This window comes from Dendrobium catenatum, unplaced genomic scaffold (genome assembly GCF_001605985.2).
Source record: "Dendrobium catenatum unplaced genomic scaffold, ASM160598v2 fragScaff_scaffold_665, whole genome shotgun sequence".
Taxonomy (NCBI): domain Eukaryota; kingdom Viridiplantae; phylum Streptophyta; class Magnoliopsida; order Asparagales; family Orchidaceae; genus Dendrobium; species Dendrobium catenatum.
Genome location: NW_021319127.1, coordinates 2,348,414 through 2,366,869, shown reverse-complemented (window position 1 = coordinate 2,366,869; position 18,456 = coordinate 2,348,414). Strand labels below are relative to the sequence as shown.

Below are 18,456 nucleotides of genomic sequence, written 5' to 3'. Positions count from 1 at the left end.
AGTCCTTCCGACCATCATCGCTGACTACGGTCTTTCCGACCTCCGTCGCCCACCCATTGTGGTCCTTCTGGCTATCTTCACCCAACTATGGTCTTTCTGACCTTCGTCGCTCACAGACTACGATATTTTTAACCTTCGTCGCCCGCTGACTATGGTCCTTCCGTCCAACATCATCCAACTATTGTCTTTTCGGCCTTCATTTCCCACTTACTACAGTCTTTCTACCCTTCGTCGCCCTGTAGACTATTGTCCTTTTAGCCACTGTTGCCGACTTTGATCTTTCCGACCTCCGTCGCCCGCCGACTACGGTTCTTCCGACCACTATTTTCCGACTATGGTCTTTCAGTCCTTCATCGCTCGTCGACTACGATCTTTCCAACCTTCGTTGCACACTGACTACAGTCCTTCCAACCTCCGTCACCCGACTACGGTCCTTCCAACCTCCGTCGCCCGACTACGGTCTTTTCAACCTTCGTCACTCGCCAACTATGGTTCTCCGATCACCATTGCCCAACTATGGTCTTTTTGACCTCAGAAGCTCGACTATAATCCTTGCGACCATCATCGCCAGATTTTGGTCATTTTGACCTACATAGCTCGCCGACTATGGTCTTGCCGACCAAATGAATATGTCCGCACTGATTCTTCCAACTCCCACCATATAATGCACTATATATAAATGTATATTGGCTGCATCAAGCCAAGGCCTTTCCCCCAAGGAAGGGCCTCGTTTGTAATCAACTGCAAACACAAGTAGATTTGTTTAAATTGAGCAAGACCTTGTGGTTTTTTCTTTTTTCAGGGGTTTCCACGTAAAAACTCTTGTGTCTCTTATAAATGCTACACCTGTTCTATTTATCTGTTTGTGTGCTAAATCTTTGTACAAAGTTAGGACGTTTATCTTTATATTTCTCTATCGCTTGCAAATGTTGCAGGACGTAAGAAACCTATTTCCTAATTCATCTCATTTCTCAAACTCAATCAGAGCAACTAAAAATATTTAATATGAACAATAAACGTGAATATCATCATTTCCCAAAAAATTTATATACAATATCTAGTACAAGTTTTAACCACATACAAATTTTAACGGGATTATAAAAAAGAATACCTTAAAATTACTAGAAAATTCTACGAATTGGACTTTATTGATACTTCCCTCTTCTACTAAGGCCTTACGCTTTCTTGAAATATTATGTAAATAATACAAAGTGAGGTAGGCTATACAATCTATTGAAGAATTAAATATTCTTCACTTGGACAAGAACAGAACATAACTTTATTTATACTAGAGCTGAGCAAAACAAAACATGAATGAATGCATGATGTATATAGTACATAAATCATATGAAGTAAATGTAATAGAATTATTCACGATCTTTTGATTTAGATAACACTTCATATTCGTATTCATATTTGCACAAGCCCTTATAACTTCACTTTTATTACACACAACATAATACACCGGCCATGGACAATTCATTTTTCTCCCACATTTTCTCCACATGAATAGAGGAATGCTACATTGCCAATATGTATGCACAATATGAAAGATAATATTGAAATATACGGAACTTACACAGGCATGATGATTTCATTAGTACTAGGGATATAATTTTGCTCACATGCTTAACATTAACGGTTCAAGAAACCATTCATTGGGGATCCTAGATGATATCAGTTTAAAGAATTTATTATAGTATAGTAACTTATTGTCAATGATTAATTAAGATATATGATTGAAATATAAATTATAGACTAAAGAGCTTGAGCAAATTATTTGGCATGCTTGGAGTTTTTATTTATATTTTTACCCTTCTATAGCCAATTAAAAACTAACTTAATTGCCAACTCTGGCATATTATGGAAACTAAATTGCCCAAACCTTCTCTTTTTTGTGAGCATAATAAATTCTATCTGCTCCATTATTTTTTGATAATCAGTTTGATACATCAATACTTCAATGTTTTTGAGTAAAACCGTCATATGACCTTGTGATTGTACAATTGTGATGTCTAAAAATTTGTCTTGAAGCAGTAGATAAAGTAAAATAGAAGAAGGCCTAACAGATTTTATAATTTCTATGTTTTATTTAATGAATGTCTAGAAATTTTGATTCTAATAACTTTTAGCATTCTTTTTTTATGAGAAGCTAGATTGGTTTCAATTTATCCTTGCTTTTTTTCAGTACTTGGAAAACAGTGAAGCTATGGATCTGCTGCAAACATTGTCTTCCTTATGCACCTCACCAAATTGGTACAATAGGCATGGCGCAATGCTTACCCTCTCTTCTATGGCTTTGCATGCGCCATCCATGATATGCCAATCATCGCTTTTCCTATCTATCATGGATAATCTGAAAAGTTCCTTACGAGATGACAAGGTATGGACGTGTGGTATTTTCTGAGAATGTTTTTTTTATATCACGGAATGATTGATCTTATATTTTGACATATTAACAGTTCCCTGTTCGTGAAACTGCAACTAAAGCTCTGGGAAGGCTACTTTATTATGAGGCCAAAAATGAAGCGCAGAAGAGTGCTTTAGCGGATCTTCTTGGATCACTTATCTTAGCTTTGCAAGATGATTCCAGTGATGTCAGGAGAAGATCTTTATCCAGTATAAAAGCTGCTGCACAGGTTCATGGTCCTTTTCATGTTCTTTATGCTATATTTATCTGATAGGTTTGTGCTAAATCTACAAAAATAAATATATTTCAGGTAAATCATTTTATGGTTATGGCCAACATCTCCAATTTGGGCCCTGCTATTGCGGAGTGTTTGAAAGATGGTAATATGCCTGTCCGCCTTGCCGCGGAACGTTGTGCTCTTCATGTTTTTTTACTGACAAAAGGTATTTCATCTTTCACCATTTCTTTGAGAGCAAGATAAACGCTGTTTAATTATTCCTTATTCTCACTATGAAGCCTTTTCAAGTGTGTGGTTGTTTTTATATATTCTTCTGTATCATTGGGTTATATGTATTGATGAATTCCATATTCATTGTATATATATACAAAAATCACCTCTTCATTCAAGTAATTTTACTTCATCTAAATTTCTGTACATGATTTGGGTAACTTGTTTCATTTGTGCTTCCATTTCCATTGTACATATCCATAACTGAAATTCTTACTAATGGTTTGAAAGGTACGCCAAGAGCTACAGACAGAAAAGGAAAATTTGTTATTGATTTCTTGAGAAGCAATATGATTTCTATTAGATATTGCTGTTTTTTGTTTTAATTTTTCTGAATTTACCTCTCAAATAAGATGAAATTGTATCCTAGCAAATTGATCGACAACATATTACTTTGGCTGACCCATAATATCCTAAAATACTTAACTTTTCTTTTTCTAGTCTGATCTTGACAACCCCTGCCAAGAACTATAGAATTTTTTTGGTCAACCCTGTCTTGCTTCCTCTCTTAATATAGTTGGTAAAGATCTCTGTTGTTTTTTCTGCTTTTTCTCTTCTTGATACAAATTTTTAACAATAATGCATGTAGAGCAGTTTCTTAAGGCCTTTGATGACCTCTTCATTCTATTTTACCTCTTTTTTCTTCCAATCCTAGAGAATTATTAGATTATTTTTCTCTTTGTAAGCTTCTAAATAGGTTCAAGATATATTTATATATATAACCTTTCTACAAATAAATTGTTAATGTTACGTGCATCAACTCTTCTTCAGTCCCTACATTAGTGGAGCTTGATGCGGCTGTGCTCTTTTGAAGCTTTAAATAGCGAATCTAATGTTAGCTTCCTTAAATTCTTCCATAGGTGCGGATTATGTGCAAGCTGCTCAGAAGTATATCACTGGCCTAGATGCTCGTAGATTATCAAAGCTCTCTGAAAACAGGTACTTCTTACAGTCTTGAATTCCAAATTATTTTCAGTTTTTATTAGTTTTAAATAAGAATTTGAATCTTAACAATACACAATGAATAAAAAAAAGATTCATGTAGTCGACCCACATAGTGAGATAAAAGGCTTGTTTTGTTGTTGTTGCTGCTTAATGAATATTTTCCTAAGAAGCTATTGTTTTTATTGCTCTTACTCCTATTTTCCCATGATTATTAAATTATAATATCACAAATGCTTCTTAGTAACATGTAGCCATCTTAATGACTATTCTGATTGTGCTAACGTTCTTATAGCTAATTGATTCAAGAATATTGGATAGTTTCTATGATTTTCTTCTTATAAATCTCTCCCCTATCCTAATATTATAGCCCCTTCCTAAAATTGAAGTTTAAATTGCATTTTGACAATATAACTCCCTCTTTTGGTCTTTGCAGCTCTATCCTTATGAGCATATCTTCCAATTTTTCTGTTTTTTTAGCCTATTGGATCATAGCTTCCATTTTAAGCCCTTTTTTTGGTAGCTTTCAGTTCTCTACTATGCCTAAATACTAAATACAACCCACCGATGCTTGTCTTGGTTTGTGGGCGAGTACGGTTGGGAACCCCCAACCCGTGCTCGATTCCTCTTGGGCGGCCGCCCCTCTTAAGTGGGGCCTAATCAAGTGCGGGCCAGGAGATTTCTGGGGTGGGTGCCTCCTCTAGGTCAGCCGAAGATTAGTCACGCCGCCAAAAACCCTTTCGAGTTGGCAGCGGGTGGATACCCCGTTTTAAAATAAAATACTAAATACATCTTTATAATACTCTCACATCATCTATTGTCCAAAACTGCAGTGATGATTCTGGCAACAGTGAGGATGAGGCAGTGAATACATGATGAAAACAGCTGGTCGTCAAACATTTTCTAGCACTACTTTTGACGCACACAATAAAGCAACTCTGATAGCATCGGCTGTCGTTTTGTCATCATATTTACAGTCATTAAGCAGCATAGAAAATCTGGAAGAGCTTTTGCCAGAAAGATATTGGGCAAAAGAAGACAAATCCACTGTATCTTTTGCTCGAACTGATAGCCATTATAGAGCCAAACCGCCACCTCATTTTTACAACTGTAATTATTTTTTTTACTGAAAAAAAAAAATAAACAATTTTGTGACTTTCTGTATTTATCAGGAAACCTTCCAAGGCCTGTTTTTAATTGTACCTGACCTGATCTTAGGCTTTTTGTCAAAGAGGTTTTGCAAGCCATCAACACAATGGATGTAGAGTATGAAAGCATCTTCAAGCTCAAAACTGTTCTTTTGGAACTCATTTATTAATGAAAGCATATGAGCCTGGATTTCTTCATTTGCAGTTCTTTGCATTTTGAATGCACCAAATGATTTAGTCATTCTTTCGAAAGTGTCATTCTATTTAGATAGTCTACTTCTTTTTAATATTTTGTTCTTATTATTAATTTAAATTAACCACCTTGCTCCGTAAAAAAATATCCGGTTTTTGAAGTGGTAAAAACAGCCATCTGAACATTCAAAACATGTTTCTTGGAGTCTAGGGACTAAGGTGAAATGATGTAGGATCAAATATGGAGAAATTATTTTGTGCGGACGCAGAATGTCATTTGGAGGCTAATCAGAATGCATCAGGTCAGCGGTACCAAGCCGTGTTACCACGCATAAAGGTGGCATGATGCATTCTAGTTGATCTCCTAATAATATTCGTCATCCGAACAAAATAATTAATCCCAAATATGAATAGGACTTGGTAAGTCCTAATTGTCATGTTCTTTCATATTCCCTTCTCTTCCCCCCTCTCTCTCTCTCTCTCTCTCTGCTAAAGTCTATTCCTCTTTTCCTCGGGTCCACCATAGTACTCTCCTGCTCTCTAAATATTTAAGTAAACTCTATGCTAGCTTTTTCCCTTGTGAATGCCCTTCCTGTCTCTTATATCTCTCCATTGCTTTTCTTGTAAGAAACTGTCTATCAGCATATTCCAATAATTTGATCAGGATTATCTTCAAAGTATTAAATTTAGAACTTTGATTGATCAAAATTTTACACTGAATATCTTAAATTATTTGATTGATCAAAATGGATGAGGTATTTTGCAAAACTTTTTGATAAAGAAATGTGAAAATACGATTGACCTTAGTGACTTTATTATCCTAAATGAAAATAAATATTTTTATTTTTATCGGCGTAAAGTAAAACCAAAGTTAGAGAGGTTTTAAAGAAAATGAAGTGTGGAAAAGTTGTTGGACCTGATGATATTCCAATATATATGTGGAAATGCTTAGGAGATGAAGGAATTTCTTAGCTTATAAAACTTTTTAATATTGTTTTGAAGACAAAATATGCCACATCAGTGGAGAATGAGTGTGTTAATTTTTATTTTTAAGAATAAAGGTGATGCACAGGAGTGTGCGAATTATAGAGGAATTAAGTTAATGTGTCATACGTTAAAACTATGGGAGCGAGTTATGGAGCGTAGGTTGCGAGTTGATACTAATGTTTCTCAAAATCAATTTGGATTTATGCCGGGTAGGTCTACTATGGAAGTCATACATTTATTGAGAGGTTTGATGAAGAAATATAGAGAGAATAAGGAGGATTTACATATGATATTTATTGATTTAGAGAAAGCATATGATAAAGTCTCGAGAGAAGTGCTATGGAGAGTTCTTGAAAAGAAAGGAGTTAATAATGCTTATATTCAAATCATTAAAGATATGTATGTAGGTGCTATTACTTGTGTTCAAACACAAGGTGGTTTGACCAAGTATTTTCCTATTTTGGTTGGATTACATCAAGGATCAGCCTTAAGTCCATATCTTCTAGCTTTTGTCATGGATGTTCTCACTAGACATTTGCAAGAGGATGCACCTTGGTGTATGCTTTTTGATGATGGTATTCTTATTGTTGATAAGACTAGAGGGAGTTAAAAGTAAACTTGAATTATATAGGTCAACTTTAGAGTCTAAAGGTTTTCACTTGAGTAGATCTAAAACTGAATATATGGAGTATAATTTTAGTAGCAATAGACCTAATGAGTAGATTGTGACTTCGGGCGATCAAGTCATTAATAAGAGTAGAGTACATGTTTTAGATATCTTGGATTTATTGTTCAGAGTGATGGTGAAATTGATGGAGATACTATCAGCAGAATTCAAGTTGGATGGTTGAAGTAGAGGAATGCATTGGGCTTATTGTGCGAGAGAAAAGTCCCCCTCAATCTTAAGGGGAAATTATATAAGATGGTGGTGAAACCTGCAATGCTTTATGGTGCCGAATGTTGGCCATTAAAATAGAAGCATAATACTAAGTTAAGTGTTGCAAAGATGAGGATGCTTAGGTGGATGAGTGGCTTGACCCTTAGAGATAGGATACGAAATGAGCATATACGTGAAAAGGTTGGAGTAGCTCCAGTGGAAGATAAGATTAGAGACAGTCGTCTTAGATGGTTTGGTCACATTAAACGAAGACCTCCCGATGACCCTGTTAGGAAATTTGAGGTATTATATTTGACTTATGTTAATAAAGGTATAGGTAGACCTAAAAAAACTTGATTAGAAAATATTAAAAATGATTTTTCTTTATTAGATTTAAATGAGAATTTGACTTTTAACCAGACACAATGGCGAAAAAGGATTCATGTAGCCGACCCCACATAGTGAGACAAATGCTTGATGTTGTTGTATCTTAAATTATATGCATTCTTCATTTTTAATCCCACTATAACATGCTTAGCCTCATCATCCTTAGAAAGCTTAATTGATACTTTTGTTAACAACAAACATATCTTTGGTCTCTTCTAGTAACTGGCCATGTAAATGAACAAGTTTAATAAGCTCAAATTTAGTTGCTATAGAATTTAAAGGTTTGAATATGAGTAAATTGAATACATGTAATTTATGAATTATTTGGTTAGATTCATATGAGTTATTTTAAAATAGAATGTGCTACTCATATTTTTATCAAATGCTCTAAATCCAAATAGATATTGTGAGAATTTCTTCATAGAGCTTTATATTAGTGTAATTCATATCACCTTAAAATTCACTTTTTAAGGCTTTATTTGGGACATTTTTCCTACTATTTTTTTAAAATTATTTTTAGCACAAAACTTTTGAATTAGAATTTTTTATGTTAGGAAATTATTTTATAAAACAGTAAAATTCGGTTTAAAATTTATTTCTTTTCAAATAAGAAAAATATATAAAAACTTTTCAAATAAGAAAATAACATAAAAATAAAATTAGGAATTTATATAAACTAGAGAAGTAAAATTCGGTTTTCATTCAAAGTAAAAATCGAACAATGAAGTTTCAGTTTTTATTCAAATCGAATAATTAAGTTCTGTATTTACTCCTTTTTAATTTTTTTGTTAAACATGCTCCTTAAGTTAATTTAATTTTAAAACATACTCTTTTTATAGAATGCCTTAAAAGTAGGGTTGCAAGCGAACCAAACATTCGACGAGCTACTCATTGTTCGGTTCGATTAAAGCTCGTTTGTGATCTTTTAATTAATTAAACAAACAAACTTGAACAATATTTTAATACTCGATTCTTAAATAAACAAACTTGAACACTAATGCGTTCAGCTCATTTATGTTCGCGAACAACATCATTTGAAGTTCATGAACAAGTTCGATAAAAGCTCGATTCATGTGTTAGGAAAATTCTGTGAATATGCGATTTTCTTATAAATCATTTACTTTGTTACATAGACAATTATTTTTATTATAAATGTGTTTGTTCATAATAGATATGTTCACGAAAGTGTTTGTTTGATTGTTTAAAAAAATTTGTTAAATATGTTCGCGAACATGCTCGATGTAATCGTTTGTTAGGATGCACGATAAAGCTCGTTTGTTAAGTTAATGAATATTTAAAAGTAGAGCTCGTTCATAAATGTTTGTTTAAAGCTCGATAAGCACTAAACGAACGAACATGAACTGAACATGAACCGAACATGAACACTTATTAATTTAAATGAATCAAACATGAACACAAACAATAAAGCTCGAACAAACATGAACCAAACTTGAACAACCTGATATTAAATGAACACAAACATGAACACTCACATACTCGGCTCGGCTCAGTTCGTTTGCAGGCCTACTTAAAAGAAAATTTTTGTGGACATTTATTATTTGACAAATATAATTTTTTTGAGCATGTACTTTGTTAAATATATTGAACATTTAATTTATTTTATTTTTAGTGACTAAAAAAAATATTCGTTTTGGCATTTCTGGTTTATTTAAATATATGAGAGTCCGTCATCCTGATAATCCACTGTGGCTTTATATAGACAGAAACCCTAACTGAAGTTCCAATCCACCTACGCGCCCTCTCTCTCCGATCGGACAGCGAAGTTGAATCCGACAGCTGGAGTCCACCAATCACTCGAATCTCCCAACCCCCGCCCCATGTTTCAGATCATGTCGCGAAAAACCCTCGTCCGGTTACCGGAAAACCCTCTCCTCCACCAATGTCCGCCCCTAAATCCTAACTCTAAAACCCATCCTCGCCTCTCATCCCCTCTCGTCGCCATTATTTCACAATTCTCCACCACCCGCAGCCTTCGATCAACTTCATATTCCATTCGCGGGAAATGGGCTGCGGGATTTCTAGATTGGAATCAGGCGAGGAAATCCCTTCGGGGCTTTTGCCTTTCATGCGGCGAATACATGATTTGAAGAGGACGAAGACGGATGTGTCGCAGCGAGTCAGGAGGGAGCGGAAGGATAGCATCGTGTCGACGACGGAGCTTCTCCGACCTGAGGAGCGCGACATTGATTACTATGACGCGGCTGTAATGGAGACTTCCGGTGAGAAGGATGAGGTCAATGGAAAGGGAAATGAGACGTCCGATTCATCGGGAAAGGTGAAGGAGAAGGGAATTGAGACGTCCGATTCGTCGGAAAAAGTCAATGAGGAGAAGGTGGAGAAAATCGACAAGGACGAAGAGGAGGGGAGGAGGATAGGGTTTGGGAGAGAAGCTGCGGCGGAGGATGAGTTCCCCGGATCGCCGAGTTTCCGGTTTTATTTCACCGATGCGGCCCAGGACCACAAACCAGGTTTTTTCTCCTTTATTTTCTTAGTTAGTAAAAGAATGAATTTTTAAATTTTGAATCTTATTTTAAGATAAGGATAATGTATAGATAATCATTTAGTTTCTTATTGAATTTTTCTCAAATTAAATTAAAAAACTTTATAGTTTATTCTAATCAATCTCGATTAGAATTTCTTCGTCCAAAATTTTCTATTAATTCTGAGATCTTTTGATTTTATTTTATTGAGTTTGAAAATCATCTTATTTGATTTGGCATATAAACTCTCATAGATATTCATCTTAAAATAAATTTTAAAACTTTTTAAATCCATTAATACACAATTTTATATCAAAATATTTAACACAAATTTTCTATTATTTTTAGAGCAACTGGTTCCTATTATACTCTTCTTGAAATAAATTTAGTGATTTTTAAACTTAATTAAATTCTGATTAACATGCCCTAAACCCATTTTTTTCATAAATATCATTATCCATCTATCAGAGGATATTGAACGTTAAAATACAAATTTGATGACAAGTTTCAAACTTTTTACTTAAATTATGATAATTATTTCTTGTTTATTGATTATCTAGATGCATTAAAGAGCATTGAAGAAAAGGAATTGCTGGAGGAAAAACAAGGCTTGGTTGCAGGAGAGGTAACAACAACAAGTCATTAATCTTTATTCTAACAAATACTTTTCTTTCCTGCATTAACCATCAATGTTAATACCTTACTTTCATATATCAATCAAGATTAAAAAAAATATATTCTATTTTTAATCATTCTGGAATGAAAGAGTTCAATTTTTTTCTTAATATGAATAAATTTGCTGTTACAGGGATCTGATCTTAAAGCAATCAAAAAGGAAAAGGGAAGAAAATTCATGACATTGCCAAAAGCAAACTTTCTGAATGTTAGAGGCTGTTACAACATGAACTCCTCTAACCTTGCTGCTCAGCAAGGAACCAGAATTTTAAGTGACAAGGCTACGCAGGGAAGCTAAGGAAGAAGCCAGTTTGTGTGGAGAAGATTTGGCATGATGTAGTATGTATTTGCAAAGGATTTTTTTTTTTCTTTATTTGATCTGATTTGAAGTAAAGTTTATGCAGCACAGTGATTTTATTTGATTGTTCAGTTTTTTCCACAAGTAAACAGAATAATTCTGAGATTATCGTTTCATTAAATTACTTTACTTCATTTTCTCCATGGATTAGGTTATTGTGATTACGGGTCTAACTCTGGAGAAATTATTCTGTGCTGACACCGGATGATCCGGTGATCAATCAGAACATGCCACATCATCCAGTATCGAGCACCGGTACCAAGCAAAAAAGTGATGTGGCGCATTTTGTTTGATCTCCGGACGCCATTCGGTGAACGCACAAAATAATTTTTCCTAACTCTTACTGCTTTGCTTTATATAAAGAGTTGGTTGCATTGTGTTGAAGCATTTACAATATAAAGCAAAGCAGTGGCACCGAGCAGTACTCTTCTTGTTGCTTTTTATTGTAAATGCTTCAACACAATGCAACCAACTCTTTATATAAAGCAAAGCAGTAAGAGTCTGGAGAAATTATCACGACCAACTGCTTTGCTTTATATAAAGAGTTGGTTGCATTGTGTTGAAGCATTTACAATAAAAAGCAACAAGAAGAGGAGAGGGAGGAAGAGAGAGTAAATGGGTGTTGCTCTAGGATTAATTATTCTTTGCGGACTCCGAACATCATTCGGAGACCAACCAGAATGCACCACATCACTCCTTTCTCAGTCGGCTCTGTGCTACTGACATGGCGCATTCTGATTCATCTCCGGATGGCATTTTGTATCCGGTCTCTGCATAGAATAATTTCTCGTTGCTTGCCCTAGAAAAAAGCAAAAAAGTGTTTTGGTCGCTTATAAATAAATTTTTGCAGTTTATTGCTATTTTTTATTGTAATAAGAGAAAAAACTCTTGATCATGTCAAGTAATAGTTATAAATTATATATTACTTCAAAGAGAGAAGAGGAGCTTAATAAAGCTGACTCAAATGAAATTTTAATATGCATTATATAAATTTGGGCCTTATCTTTTGGGATTCTTAATCTCTTTTAAAATTATTTGTGGTTTATGGTATTTGCTCCCACTTTGAGGAGAGGTTATTATGTGCGGATGTCGAATATAATTTATCATTAGGAAGCCAACCAGAATGCGTCACGTTGCCCCCTGCTCGGTATTCGGCTTGCTCCACGCCAGTGGTACTGAGTTCAGTACCGAGCCATGGTACCAAGCCGGGTACCGAGCAGGGGGCGACGTGGTACATTATGGTTGGTCTCCAAACAGCGTTCAGTGTTCGCACAGAATAATTTCACCACTTTGAGGGCACTCTCCTTTCCCAACAATTTTAGTATATATTATGCATTCATTTGTGATTTTCACATACTACTTTCAAATAGTAGAAAATTATGCCCTATGCTGAATAATGTTTAGCAAGTAAGAAGTCCTAAATAGCCCTAAATCTTAGAGTTTAAGAGGTAGCTATAATAAATATATGAAGGAATTTAGTTTTAGTTTTATATTAAAGAGAACCCTCTAAATCTTTCAAGGAATTTGGATATAACTCAATGAATAAAACCCATAAGAACTTTTATATCTTACAAAAAAAACCTCCAAAATTTGTTGAAAATAAATTGTTTATGGTGTGCTGATTTATTTGTTGAAAATTTTGCTAGTAAAATTTCTAGAGGGATATTAATGAAAATTTTCCCAACATTAATTTCTAGTGAAAAATCTACTAAAAAGTGGAGTGATTTTTTTTATTTATAGCTCTAATTATTGTCATTTGGGAACATTTAGGGTGTGTTTATGTAAAATGATAAAAATGCAACGATTTTCATAATTTAATTGTTTGATTTGTTGAAAAATAAATGCAATATAAAATTCTGAAGCATTATAAATTCGTCCCTTAGTTCATTTTCAGCATATTCAGAATTCTCTCAAATTTTGGCCAAATTTTAACATCATGTGTGTGAAGGTTCGCCAATTGGCCTAAAAAGATAACTACAATGTATTTAATTTAAACTCTAGTCATTTTATTCAGACAGCTATCACATATTCATTTGACTATTGCTTTAAAAGGTCAACCAATAACCTTTTTATAACTACCAAGCTATAAGATTTTATTCTCAAAATAATTATCTATTAAGAAATTTCTAAAAAACAAAAATCAAACAATGATTTAAAAATAAAAAACTGAAAAAAAAAAAAAGATTTGCTCGTTTAAAAAAATCATGGTTTTAGAAATCGAATTGGACCATCTGATTCAATCAGCAGAACTGTGAACCGGCCGGCCAACCGATTCGGTTGCCTTTTTTGCGAGAATACATATGAACAACAAAACCATTAACAAAATACATAAGTTAGATGACATGCTAGACTCTCCTTTTTTTTCTTTTTTTTCTTTTGCTCAAATTATTTTTCCAAAATTAATTTGAAAAGTTATTATCATCAAATTTAGTATATTAATTTTATTTTTCGTGAATATCTTCCACTCTGAATATCCACATATAAGTGTCATCATGCACTAATTTATTTATATTTGGATAACTGCAACTGCTTCACAGCCGGTCATCCTGTATGGGAATTGAGAGCCGCGAGATGGCCGAACCATCTCGTGCGAGAACTTGGAACAACAAGGTGTTTTAAATTGCTTCATATAATTATTTATGTATACTTTATTCATAATTTTATGTTATGTTTAATTTTTTGTTGTTATTATTATTGCATCCTGGAGTATTCGCGGCGGTAGAGAAATATAAAATTAACGTCTTAGCATTGTACAAAAATCCGGCATGCAATCATATAAGAGAGAGAGAGAGTGCAGCATTTATATGAGACACCAATATTTTTACGTGGAAAACCCCTTAAAAGGCGGAAAACCACAGGGCCTAGCCAAGTTTTAATGAATCCACTATTATTGCAGTTGATTACAAATGAGGCCTTTCCTTGGGGGAAGGCCTTAGTTTGATGTACATCTTACATAGTACATTACATAATGTGACTACAAAGAATCACTGTTGACGTGAATATTTGGTCGGACGGACTGTAGTCGGTGGGCGACGTAAGTCAGAAAGACCGTAGCCGGCGGGCGACGGAGGTCAGAAGGACTGTAGTTGGTGGGCGACGTAAGTCAGAATGACAGTAGTCGACGGGAGACAGAGGTCGGAAGGACTGTAGTCGGTGGGCGATGTAAGTCAGAAGAATCATAGTCGGCGTACGACGAAGGTCGTAGGGGTGTCAATTCGGGTCAACCCGTCGGGTTCGGGTTGACCCCGACCCGACCCGTATATAAAACGGGTCAACCCGAACCCGACCCGGGCAGGGCAGGCGGGCAGCGGCAGAGCGGGCAGCGGCAGAGCGGGCAGCGAAAAATTCAAATTTTTTTAAAATAAAACGGGTTTGCGGGTTGACCCGGCAACCCGCCGGGTTAACCCGAACCCGACCCGTTTGATTAACTGGTCGAATTTGAGAACCCGAACCCGACCCGTTTATCAAACGGGTCGGGTCAGGGTCGGGTCAAATATTGACACCCCTAGAAGGTCGGAAGGACTGTAATCGGTGGGCAACGTAAGTCGAAAGGACCGTAGTCGACGGGCAAAGGAGGTCAGAAGGACCGTTGTCTGACGACGGAGGTCAGATGAACTGCATCGGGTAGAAGTCCTGCAATAGACAAAAATCCCATATTGGATAGTTATCCGACAAAAATTCGACAACGGGCATAAGTTCGGTGTCAGGTAGAAATCTAGCGAGAATTCTGAATTCAGTCGGCGGCCAGAGAGAACTCTGACGTTAGATGATATTCGGGCAAAACTCTAGAGTCACTTAGAGAGCGGGCATAGTTCCGGCGTCACTGGAAATCGGGTGAAATTCCAACGTCACTTGGAAGTTATGCGGAATTCCGGAATCACTTGGAGATCAGGTGGAGTTTCGACGTCACTTGAAAGTTGGGAGAAACTCCAACGTTTCGTGGAAGTCTAGCAGAATTTTGGCGTCCCGTGGAAGTCGAGCGGAATTCCAGCGTCACTTGGAAGTTGGGAGTAATTCCAACGTCACTTGGAAGTCGGACGGAATTCCGGTGTTACTCGGGCATCGGGCATAATTCTGGCGTTACTCGGGCATTGGACAAAACTCCGGCATCCCATTGAGTCGGGCATAATTCCGACGGTGGTTGAGGAGTTTCTTCCTTCCTACTCTTTTCTTCTTCTTCATCCTTGGGGCTCCTCTCAAGAGAAATAAGGGGTCTATTTATAGATATTTTGGAGTGGCATGGACTGTAAATATATGAGAGATCATGGGTAAATGGGGAGTGGTTGGATGGACGGTCGATATTGAATCCCTTGATCGTGTACTGTTCATCAGATATGTGAAGGTCTTAATCATGTCGGAATTTGGCGATCTTGGGCTCGTTGGATTCATCTCGTCGAGCCGCTCAATTAGACTATAAGCACGTCATGTTTCAAAACCGTTTGGTAACTCAAATTATGGATTGAACCTTCCAAATGTACTTCGGGGCTTTGATTCAAACACATTTGGGCTCAAATCGAGTTGAATTTGGTGTCTTTGAGTTCGTATTTCCGAGACGATCAGTTCGACTATAAGTTTAATTAAATCGAAGTTTAGATGATCTCATATTTAATTCTTGAAGTTTCCAACTTATTTTTTGCCTCGAGATTCGTGCCCGATCAATATAACTTTTTGATGACATTATTTTTTTAAAAATAAAATTAATATTTATTATGTCATTCGGTTCAACCCTTATTAAAATAGGTCAAATTTATTTATTTATTTTTTAATTCGTTATAGCCTATAGGTATTGATTTATTTGTCATTTATCTAAATGTGTTAAAAGACACATTACCACAATTAGCTTTATTCGTTACAGACGTGAAACGTTCTTATAGTATTTTTTTACTTCCAAAAATACCCCCATGAAAACACCGTGTAACATATTCCCCAAGAACAAGTTTGTTTTCAATGTTTCTCCGCGACCGTCAGTAGACATCAACTTCTATGTCCCATGACGCGTGTCGTCTTTATTTATTCTATCTATTCCTGCGGAGTAGCGTACTCTCCAGTACCGGAGCCGCCTTGGGTTTGAACGGTGGAAATGTTTAGCCCGGAGACCGGCATATATAGCAGAGAAGTTTCTCGCAGGGCCGCGGCGGTGAATTTTAATCTGCTATTTTATTAGGGTTCGTCAGATCTCCAAACCTGTAAGTTTATTTCCTTCATTTTCGATCTCGTGTCGACTAACGTTTTTCTTAACCGATCCGACGATCTTGTTTAGCTTGTGCGGAGGAGATCGGAGGTTATGGCGTCGAGTTTTACTCGCCTGGTTCGTCGGCCTGTCACGGTGAGCTCTTTTTCTTTGTTTTTATTTGGGGGTTATTTTTTCTGAATTTTGAGGGGGTTTTTTTTGCGTGGTTTTGGAGTGCTGGAAAGTTACCTTTTTCGGGTTGTGGATTTGGGTTCTGTATATAGGTGCTTGTTCTTTTTGGTGCGGATTGTTGTTTAGGGTGTGTAGATTGAATGTCATGTAGAGTGTGGTGGATTAGGGCAGGAAAGTTCTCTTTGGACTGTCCGGATTTTGATTTGCTGAGGCGGGGATGTTTTTTTAATGTTTTTTGGATTGGAGAGGAGATCGGTTCAGGTGGTGGTGGGGGTTTTCGGCATATATGGAAGCTGTTGATGTTATGGAAGAAAGAACTGGATTCAATTACGTATTGATGGGCAGCTGATTATCTATGCTATTCAGGAAGTCAACCGAGATGTAAACGGCGAGTAAACTGCTATAATTGAATCTTAATAAAAAGGAAAACTTACATTAATTTATTTACATTTGGCGTTTGCAATATCTTTGAATTATTAAAAAGGACATTGTTTTAATGTCCATTTCAAGATAAGTGCTATATTGATACGGATTCTTCTTGTAATCCTAAGATGTGGTTGTGCTTGCTGATAAGTTTTGAGGAAAACTTATAATTAACATTCCATCTTATACAATATAGTCTTTTTAGAATATTTATAAGAATATATAGTCAATGCATTGTCATTTTTATTTTTTTCAAATTGTGCTTTTGTGCTATTTATAAAATTAAAATGGCATAATTCTAAAGGGTGACATCTTTGAAATAAATGATGATTTAATGTACTATAGAAAATTTTAAAGAAAAGGTCTTAAGTAGAGTTATCAGTGGATCTAGAATTGATATTTTCAATCCCTGTTATTGGAATATCAAGAAAAAAAAAAAGATGGCTAGTTCCATTAAAACAATTACTGCAAAAAATTTAGGAGGGTTTAGAAATAGATCATACATTGACTATGAGACATGCCCGGTAGGTCACTAGGTCGACTATGGAAGCCATACATTTATTAAGAGGTTTGATGGAGAAATATAGAGAAAATAAGGAGGATCTACATATGATATTTATTGATTTAGAAAAAGCATATGATAAAGTTCCAAGAGAAGTGCTATGGAGAGTTCTTGAAAAGAAAGGAGTTAATAATGCTTATATTCAAATCATTAAAGATATGTATGCAGGAGCGATTACTTGTGTTCAAACACAAGGTGGTTTGACCAAGTATTTCTCTATTTCGGTTGGGTTACATCAAGGATCAGCCTTAAGCCCGTATCTTTTTGCTTTAGTCATGGATGCTCTCACTAGACATTTGCAAGAGGATGTACCTTGGTGTATGTTTTTTGCTGATGATATTCTTCTTGTTGATAAGACTAGAGAGGGAGTTGAAGGTAAACTTGAATTATGGAGGTCAACCTTAGAGTCTAAAAGTTTTCGCTTGAGTAGATCTAAAACGGAATATATGGAGTGCAATTTTAGTAGTAATAGACCTAGTGAGGGGATTGTGACTTTGAGCGATCAAGTCATTAATAAGAGTACACGTTTTAGATATCTTGGATATATTATTAAGAGTGATGGCGAAATATATAGGGATATTATCAACATAATTCAAGTTGGATGGTTGAAGTGGAGGAATGCATCAAGCCTATTTTGTGATAAAAAAAGTACCCATCATACTTAAAAGGAAATTCTATAAGATGCTGGGGAGACCTGCAATGCATTATGACACATATTGTTGGTCATTAAAAGAGAAGAATAAAATTAAGTGTTGCAGAGATGAGGATGCTTAGGTGGATGAGTGGCTTTACCCTTAAAGATAGGATACGAAATGAGCATATACGTGAAAAGGTTGGAGTAACTCCAGTAGAAGATAAGATTAGAGAAAGTCGCCTTAGATGGTTTGGTCACATAAAACGGCGGCCTTGCGATGACCCGGTTAGGAGAGTAGAGGTATTAGATTTGACTTATGTTAAGAAAGGTAGGGGTAGACCTAAAAAGACTTGGTTAGAAAATATTAGGAATGACCTTTCTTTATTAGATTTAAACGAGAATTTGACTTTTAATAGGACACAATGGAGAAAAAGGATTCATATAGCCGACCCCACGTAGTGGGATAAAGGCTTCATGTTGTTGTTGTTGT

The 18,456-nt window shown here is 35.7% G+C and overlaps 3 protein-coding genes across 4 annotated transcripts in view; all 3 read left to right on the top strand.

Moving 5' to 3' along the window:
* Positions 1 to 5,206, top strand: part of LOC110092167 (protein ILITYHIA) — a 144,098-nt gene extending 138,892 nt beyond the window's left edge. Inside the window, exons 58-62 of the mRNA XM_028695700.1 lie at positions 2,189 to 2,383; positions 2,463 to 2,639; positions 2,721 to 2,853; positions 3,779 to 3,857; positions 4,694 to 5,206. Of these exons, the coding sequence (XP_028551533.1) occupies positions 2,189 to 2,383; positions 2,463 to 2,639; positions 2,721 to 2,853; positions 3,779 to 3,857; positions 4,694 to 4,736 (627 nt within the window). The 3' untranslated portion in view covers positions 4,737 to 5,206. The remainder of the gene's footprint in view (positions 1 to 2,188; positions 2,384 to 2,462; positions 2,640 to 2,720; positions 2,854 to 3,778; positions 3,858 to 4,693) is intronic.
* Positions 5,207 to 9,154: 3,948 nt separating this feature from the next.
* LOC110092158 lies at positions 9,155 to 11,107 on the top strand. Its single transcript, XM_020816573.2, has 3 exons — positions 9,155 to 9,940; positions 10,513 to 10,577; positions 10,761 to 11,107. Exons 1-3 carry the CDS (start codon positions 9,475 to 9,477, stop codon positions 10,923 to 10,925), a joined length of 696 nt encoding a protein of 231 aa, XP_020672232.2. The 5' UTR covers positions 9,155 to 9,474; the 3' UTR covers positions 10,926 to 11,107.
* Positions 11,108 to 16,019: 4,912 nt separating this feature from the next.
* The window catches only part of LOC110092156 (dihydrolipoyllysine-residue succinyltransferase component of 2-oxoglutarate dehydrogenase complex 1, mitochondrial), an 11,635-nt gene continuing 9,198 nt past the window's right edge, over positions 16,020 to 18,456 (top strand). The window contains exons 1-2 of one of the 2 annotated variants that reach the window (XM_020816571.2): positions 16,020 to 16,171; positions 16,246 to 16,311. In XM_020816571.2, coding sequence (XP_020672230.1) covers positions 16,270 to 16,311 — 42 coding nt within the window. In that variant the 5' untranslated portion in view covers positions 16,020 to 16,171; positions 16,246 to 16,269. The remainder of the gene's footprint in view (positions 16,172 to 16,245; positions 16,312 to 18,456) is intronic. The other variant, XM_020816572.2, reaches the window with a different exon arrangement.